Source organism: Verticillium dahliae, genomic scaffold (assembly GCF_000150675.1).
Source record: "Verticillium dahliae VdLs.17 supercont1.2 genomic scaffold, whole genome shotgun sequence".
Taxonomy (NCBI): Eukaryota; Fungi; Ascomycota; class Sordariomycetes; order Glomerellales; family Plectosphaerellaceae; genus Verticillium; species Verticillium dahliae.
Genome location: NW_009276916.1, coordinates 1815930 through 1824242, shown reverse-complemented (window position 1 = coordinate 1824242; position 8313 = coordinate 1815930). Strand labels below are relative to the sequence as shown.

The window sequence follows — 8313 nt, the reverse complement described above, 5'->3', positions numbered from 1 at the left end:
ATATATATATATATATATATATATATATATATATATATATATATATATATATATATATATATATATATATATATATCTATATATATATATATATATATGTATATATATATATATATATATATATATATATATATATATATATATATATATATATATATATATATATATATATATATATATATATATATATATATATATATATAGATATATATGTATATGTATATACGTATATATATATATATATATATATATCTCTACATATATATATATTCGCGTCTAGAGAAGAGTATCTATTTACCTATCTAGTCCCATCCAAGTTAGGTAGCTTGGATACCAGGCACCCAACCTTCACGTGCATACATAGGGATGGGCGGCTGTCGACATCTAGCGCGTCGACCCCTGAACAGACCCAGAAAGGGTCCTGGAATAGCACCAGCAGGAGCAACACACCAGGGGCGAACACGACTCAGCCTGCAGTAGTTCTTCTCTTCAATGTCCGGACCTTGTCCAGTTCTGGGCAGCCTCTTCAGACCACGAAGCATACACCTTGGTCACCCATTTTCTTCGGCTGGCTATCACGACACAACAACATTGATTTCTTCCTCATCGCCCTCCCCCGGCCACCCCTTCGCCACGACGACACGAAGTGTAACACCACTGGTGACGCCCATCGACGATCCTTGCCTGGCGCATACGTACCCCCGACACGATACCCGCGAACCAGGCCGAAACGAAACATCTCTCCTAGCCCCTTGCATTTCATCCAACCGCCAAACCGATCGTCCATTAACGGCCGTTTGAGATCAAGACATCTAGCCCACTTCTTTTACTTCGCACCTTTCTGCCTCGGGCCTCCTCTCTCCCTTCCCTTGCACCCTTTGTTTCTGCTTGCCTGCCTCATTTTCTGTCGCATCGCGACTGTTGCCCTTGACGTCATACCTCAACTTGGCTCACAACCCTCCACCATGCCGGGCTTCGCAGAGTCCTTCTGGTCGACAGACTATGCCGCCGGTAAGTTAGGCTCAGTCGAATGCGCCACCACAATTGACGACATGGCTCGTCGCCCCTTCCCCAAACCGCAATTGCTGACGCCTCACCAGGCCTCGGGGTCCTGTTTGGCAAGCTGCAACAGGGCGTCCTCGAGAACCGGCAGATCTTGACCATCGCCCGCATGCGAGCCGAAGCCGAAGATCTCTATGGCACCAGGTTGAGCGACATTGCGCCAGCTTCCGACCGAATTCAAGGCGGCTTCGCTAGAGACGATGGTGCCACCGTCCGCAAGGTACACGAAGAGAACCAGCCTGCACGATATTATTTTTAAAAAAAAACCTTCTGCTAATGTTCTTACTCCAAGGCCTATGACGGCGTCCGAATCGAGATGGAAGATGCGGCCCGAAGCCACAAGAAAATTGCTCAGAGCATTCGTGACCTCGTCGTGAACCCCTTCTCTCGCTGGTGCGACGCCCACGAATCTCGCATCCAAGATTCCCAAGACGATCTGCAGACGCGCATCAAGGCACACGACCGTCAGGCTGAGCTGGCTAAGAAGCTGCGGAGCAACTATTTCAACAAGTGTCGTCTCGTCGAAGATATCGAGGAAGAGAACAAACTCGCCTTCCAAGACCCCGAGACGAGCCCTAATGCTGTCACCGCTAGCAACATCCCCGAGATCAAAGTTTCCGAGAACAAGGAACCCGAGATTCCTGAAGAAGATGATGAGCCCATTGAAATTGGCGACGAAGTCTATCAACCCGAACAAATGAAGAAGATCCTCGCTCACATGCTGAACACGATCCCACTGGGCGAGCACAAGGTGCCAATCATGGGAACCTACCAAAACACGTCGCCCGGCACCGACATTGTCGAATATCTTCAGCGCAACATGGGTACCACCAGCATCAGCTACGCCGAGAGGATTGGCCAGGATCTTATCTCTAACGGATTTCTGCGACTCATTGGCAACGTCGGCAACAGCTTCGCCAACAGTTCCAAGATGATGTATCAGTGGAAGACCAAGGCTTTCCAGATGGCGGGTGTACCGGAGAACAAGAAGACGCTCGGGAGGACATTCTCTATGCCCGGTTCCGACGGCGGCTCTGATTCCCCCGTTGTAGGTACCGTCAGCGAATACCTCGCCAACTGGAACGTTCTCAACAACGCGCACCCCAATGAAACGCCGGCTGACCGCCTGCGCCGCGAGGCCCGCGAGGCTGACGACAAGTACAGGGCGGCCGTGCGCAAGCTCGACGAGCTTCGATGCAACCTTGAGGAGAACATTTTCCTCCACCTCCGCTTCCTCGAACGCTGCGAGCTGGACAGGCTGAAGGCTGTCAAGACTGTCGTTTTGGACTTTTCAGGCACCATCAGCAACGTCATCCCGACGCTTCAGTCGGCCGTCGACAACATGATGCTGTTCCAGGAAACGGTACAACCTGCCAGCGATCTTCGCTACCTCTTGGAGAACTACCGCACAGGCGGCTTCCACCCCAAGGTTGTTGTGTACGAGAATTACTACAACAAGGTTGACGAGCAGACCTTTGGCGTGGATCTCGAGGCTAGAGCCAAGGCGGATAAGAAGCGCGTCCCCATTGTCGTCACAACGCTCCTCACCTATCTCGACAACCAATACCCTGAACTAGAAGGCGACAAAGCCAGGCGGGATGTCTGGCTAGTGGACGTTCCGCTGACGCACACACACAAGCTCCGCTCCAGAGTGAACGACGGCAAGCCGCTTTCGCCAGAGATTCTCAGCGAGTTTGACATACCGACTGTGGCCAGCTTGCTCAAGCTGTACCTCCTCGAACTTCCTGGTAAGTAGTTCGGGATGCGCTTTTGGATTCCTCTTGCTGATATTCTCAAGATTCCCTCGTCTCCGCCCACATGTATGAGATCGTCCGCCAGGTTTACACAGCACAGTCCGCACAATCTGCAGAAACGTCAGAAGCCTCAAGGATATCTATCCTTCAGCAGACACTCGCCCAGCTTCGTCTCACTAACATTGCCACACTCGACGCCTGCATGAACCACTTTACCCGCCTCATCGACCTTACCTCGGCTGACGAGGAGTATGTAAACGCCCTCGCCACAACGCTCGCCCCTTGCATCCTCCGCCCGCGCACCGAAACATCCCTCACAATGGAGGAGAAGCACGCCTACCGCCTCATCCGTGACCTCTTCCAGTACAAGGAACCCATCTTTACGGAGCTCAAGCGTATGTCAGCCGGCAACTCTCTCAACGCTGGTGGAGGCAGCATTGGTGCCGGCGGCGGCGGCAACCGCCCTCGCGCGATTAGTACCGACGAGAGCAATCGCCGCGCCAACATGGAGGAGCGGAATAGGCTCCTGCTCGAGAAGGCTTCAGGTGGCCGCAGCCGCGCCACGTCGCCCGCTCCTGGCCCTCGCACAGGTCACCGCCGCGACCGCTCGGTGGGAGGCCCGGAGACCCGATTCCCCATCCAGACGAGCCCGACGTCGGCGTCAGACCGCCACCGTCAATCTCTCGGCAGCATCGCCAGCGCCACAGCCAACAGCTCTGCTGCCGTCGCCGCGGCGACCGCCAAGCGCGCCTCGCTCGAGGTGCCCGAACCCAACGGCGACGTGCCACCTAGCCCGAGCCCGGCCGAGCACACGCCGCGCGGCCGCACGCAGGAGCGCCAGTCGATGCCGGCCAACGGTGCGCCCGTCGGCGCCGTCGAGTCGATGCTCTCCAAGATTGAAGGCCTCAGCGACTCGCCCATTGAGAAGCGCAACAGCCTCGGCCGCACGGGAGCGCGCTTCGCAGGCGGTCGGCGCGTCACGGCCTCGTCAGGCGCCGGCAACGCCGAGGTCATCGCCCCTAGGGGCGTCACGCTCGAGGACAAGCCCATGGACGACTGAGCGCGACACAGGTCCCCATGTGTACCTTGTTATGCAAACCAAGAAGCACCATGGCGTAGTAGTACGCGGTCGAGAGGCGGCGCGCATGACGATCCGCCCACGCCTGGACTGTTGTCCCGATATGATTCCACGTATAGAAGGAGAGGCAGAGGTTAAGATAGGGAAGGGACGAGTTGTAACTAGTAGCACGCCGTGAATGTTTCCACCTTTTTTTCTTCAAATTTGTTTTTTCCTAGCCTCATGCGCCGAGACGAGTGATATGACTGGCGGGGTTCTGCTCTTGTATGGCAGGCTCTCTTGTGGGGGGGTTTAGGCGTCCTCTCGTGTCTGGAATCGATCTTTTCTCCTATTCTGCTGCTTTCTGTGATTTTGACATGGTGTCTATGACGTGTCATGGGGAGGAACAACATCACTTGTGCTCTATAGAAGGGACCCCCGAAATCGCGGGAATCGTTAGTATTCATGACCAAACGCCTTTGTCGTGAGCCTGGCTGCCTCCATTCTTCTATGTGGGTGCCGTATATCATGACCTTTCCCCCGTCTGCGCCTCGGCGTCGTCCGTAATGATAACCGGCGCCTTCTTCTTTTTCTTCTTCTTGGCCACCACGACCGCCGGTTCGCCGTTTCCATCGACTGCCCCCGTCGCCGCGTCTCCTTCGATCAGCGTCTCTGCCCCATCGACCTTCTTCTTCTTCTTGGTCGTTCTTCTTGACGGCCGTGCCGTCCCCCAGGCCGCGGCGCTGCTCTTCTTCTTGACCTTGCGCTTTGACGACGGTGCCCTCGGCATCGACGCCCCTGCGCGAACCGAGATGCGCTCGTTGGCGCGCTGCATCTCGAGCCGCAGCCTCTCGACCTCCTTCATGGCCTGCGCCATCTCGGCCTCCTCGCGCTGCTGCCTCTCGTAGTCGTACGGGTTCGCCTGGGCACCGGCACCGGCGCCCCCGGCCGTGGCGGCGTCATTGTCGCCTTCGAGACTAAAGGTGCCAATGTGCGACGAGTCGACGTGAAGGAGGCCCTGGCGGAGCTTCTTGGCGCGGCTGCGCGTGAAGCTGTCCGAGTTGTTCTCCGACTCGTAGGCACGGGGCGTCGAGAGGCCGCTCGTGGCCCCTGCCGCCGCACCCGCGAGCGTCTCGTCTGCGGCGACAACGACGCGCTGGCGGGGCCGCGGCGGTGGCCTTTGCTGGAGGTGGTGCTGCTGCTGAGAGGAAGAGGACGTCGGCGCAGAGGTGCCGAGCTTGTCGAGGTCCAGCTGCATAATGGGGATCGAGTCAATATCGAGGTCCGGGCCGTTTTCCCTCTGGAGAATGTTGTGGATAGGTGTCGAGGCGCCGCCGGAGCCGGAGCCGGAGCCGAGGCCGCCAATGTAGAAGGGGTCGTCGCGGTTGCGTTCCTGGCGCTCGGCCTTGCGGCGAGCGATGATGTCAGCGTCGAGGTACGTGTCTTCTGTCGGCTGCTGGTACGACGACACGTTCTCCTCGGTTGCGACATCTGCGATTCTGTTGATAGCCGGCTCTGAAGAGGAGACGCTCGTTGGTGCAGGGCGTTGGTGGTAGTAGACCTCAAAGTCGTCCGCCTCTTCGGTGCTGGCCGGCAAAAAGTCTGCTCTCGCCAGCAAAGCATTGAGATTTGAGTGAATGGGCTCGTCGAGATCGAGACCCTCGGGGACGGGGACATTTCTCTGCGCGCCTGGCGCGACAGAGTTGAGCTCCCAACCCTGGAAGAGCGAAGGTATCGCTTGGGTAAGAAGGAGTGGGGGGTCTTGCTCGGCTTCATCTGTTGATATGGCGTGCCCTGACGCAGCTTCAGCCGTGAGCTTGAGGAGCTCGATAAACTCGACTGCCCGCTCCTGCACCTCGAGGCTTGGGTGCAGGGCTAGAGGCTCAAAAATATTGATGACGCGGGCCATGAGCAGTGTTATCCTTGACTTCCACTCTGGCGTCCACAGTTGTCTGTCGTTACTTGCGATAAAAGCGAAGACCTTGGCGACAGCCTGTAGGCAGGTGATGAGTATCTCCGGAACGTTGGTCCTCGGGATTGTTTGTAATAGTGTCGTCAGGGAGTCGTCTGTGGAAGAGAGCATGATGGGGTACTCTCCGATAATCCAAGCAATCGACTTGATGGACGCGGATGTGATGAAGTGGCCCGGCGGCGTATCGGCGTTGAGTTGCGTCAAGATGAGGTCCGCCGCCATGACGACGGATCGCCTCATGGCCATGACCTTGACAGAGACATTGCGCAGCTCGTCGCCAATCTTTTCAGAAATGTCGCCCGACGTCGAGCTTCCGTAAGACGAGGCAGATTCGAGCTCTGTGCCCACAGACCTCGGCGCCGGAGCCATGCGCACAAGCTGTGTCAAGACATCAATGTACCAGTCAAAGTCGACGAGGTTCGCATAGTTGTTCTGCGCACACATGTCGAGGATCCTTCCATTGACATCGATGCGGTAGTCGTCCGGCAGTGGCGGCGCCTGGCCCTTCTCCTTTGCTTTGGGGTTGATGACCTCAGCCTCTTCCTCCGAGTCGGGCGCTGAGTCGGGCCCCAGGGGAGCACCGGCGTTCTGTCGGTTCTTAGGCGGTGTCGAAGACCGCAGTTGCTTCATGAGACGGCTCACGACAGAGACGAGGTTGTCTCCACTGACCATGCCCTTGACGAGGTCGAGGGCCTTTATTCGGATAGTAATGTCGGGACTATCGATGCACTCGAGGATGACGTCCTCCTGCTGTGCGACGAGGAAGGGATGTGTCAAGACAATCTTGTTGAAGGCCAGGAGAGCGACGTATTTGACTGCGATTTGTTAGCCCCCCCTTCCCACCCCAAATAACCTCAGGTCAAAGAAACAGACTCACGGTTCGGATCACCATCGACCATGATCATGCCCCTGAGTTTGTTCACACAGAGGGTGGCGATCTCTTCGCTGCCGTCGTCCGCACTTCCCAGGATGCCGCCCTGAATAATGCCGTTGATGCACTCGTAGAGAAGAGACATGGCGGGCGTCGTGCGGATGAGATCGGTCAGCGGTGGCAGCAGCTTGCGGACGAGCCGCGGCTCGAGCGGCGTCAGGGTGGCAAACAGCTTGATCAGCTTGATGGCCATCCAGTTGTTGCCGCCCTCGACGAGCAGCTCAAACAGCCTCGGCGCCAAAAAAAAAAAGTCGTGGGGCCGCCGCCAGCCCAGCTCGCAGACGACATTGACAATGGCAGCCGTGACGCTGGGGTCCTCGTCCTTGTTCATGAGGCGTTCCTTGATCTTGGGCCAGGCGGCCCTCAGGGTCTCGGGGTAGACGAGAGCCAATCGGTACAGGGTGACGATGACCTTCTTGCGGATGTTGGGGTGCGAGTGGCTGAGGCGCGGCAGCAGGTCGGAGAGGGTAGAGAGGGCGAGGGAGGGTGTGATGATGTGTGGCAGCGTGGCCATGGGCAGAGTGATGGTTGTCGCATGGGGCGAGGCTAGGTCCTGCACATGGTTCGTCAGTGGGCTGTCCAACGCAACAGGGTCGGCGGCGTCTCGCTGCTGCGGCGGCGTGTTTGGTCATACCTTCTTCAGGAGGTTCGTGGCCAGCATAAGAACCTCCGTGTCGGGGCGGAAGCTCTGCACAGCGGCGAGGTAGCCGACACGCTTCTGGTGGTACTTGGGCGAGGACATGACCTCGAGGACGTGGAACGAGGCCCAAGACATGTCATGGCCGACCATTTCGAGGTACACGAGCTTCATGAGGGCCGTGGCCTTGAGGTCTGCCCGCTGAGCATCAGCACTGGTTCCCTTGATGGCATGGAATATTTGCTGTGTTGCCGTTCTGAGAGGCCTAGAGGGGGGAGGGGACTCACCCATGTCCTGGCTGCGAACCTCGGCGCGACATTCTTTCAGGCTGTTCTGGATGTATTCGCGCTCGTTGCCCTTGTGGTTTCGTAGGCCTCGAATGAGGTCGTAAAGGGATTTTTCGAACCTGTGGCCGTGGTCAGTCGAAGAAGGTTGGTGCTACTGCATGATGCAGCGCAGGACATGACGTTGAGCGGCTCATACATGTTTGCGGGCGGGCAAGCCCACGCGGGGCCAAGCAGAGAAACGAGGGGATCGTCAGGGCGGGTGGATGGGACGAGTCGGTCTAGGCGTTAGGCGTTGGGAGGGAGGGTTGTCGGAGGGGATGTCAACATGGTGGGAGCTCCGTGTCGCGCCCGAGCCGGAGGGAAGTCTGCGCGTGTGGCAGCGATGTGGAAGTAAAGGGTGTGCCTTGGGAGAGATGCTGGACGTCAGTCGGTGGTCGGTGGAGAGCTCAGCAGGTGTCACGGTGTATGGACTGGGATGGTTGAGGCAGAATGCAATGGCGGTGCCTGTGCCATGCCACGGCGTGGATCCTCCCCCCACATGGCTACTGGCCCATGGCTACTGCCCATGGCTACTGCCCATGGATGGCAAGCATGGCCACTGGTGCGGCCACTG

General features: G+C 57.1%; 2 protein-coding genes across 2 annotated transcripts; one reads left to right on the top strand and one right to left on the bottom strand.

The window, feature by feature from the left end:
• Nucleotides 1–965: 965 nt before the first annotated feature.
• Nucleotides 966–3876, top strand: VDAG_01414 (rho-GTPase-activating protein; the record flags this gene model as incomplete). Its single annotated transcript, XM_009650300.1, has 4 exons — nt 966–1011; nt 1101–1282; nt 1355–2810; nt 2861–3876. 4 exons carry the CDS (start codon nt 966–968, stop codon nt 3874–3876), a joined length of 2700 nt encoding a protein of 899 aa, XP_009648595.1.
• A 523-nt stretch (nt 3877–4399) lies between these two features.
• On the bottom strand, nt 4400–7898 carry VDAG_01413 (AP-3 complex subunit delta; the record flags this gene model as incomplete). Its single annotated transcript, XM_009650299.1, has 5 exons — nt 4400–6660; nt 6723–7329; nt 7411–7607; nt 7701–7819; nt 7876–7898. 5 exons carry the CDS (start codon nt 7896–7898, stop codon nt 4400–4402), a joined length of 3207 nt encoding a protein of 1068 aa, XP_009648594.1.
• Nucleotides 7899–8313: the final 415 nt, after the last annotated feature.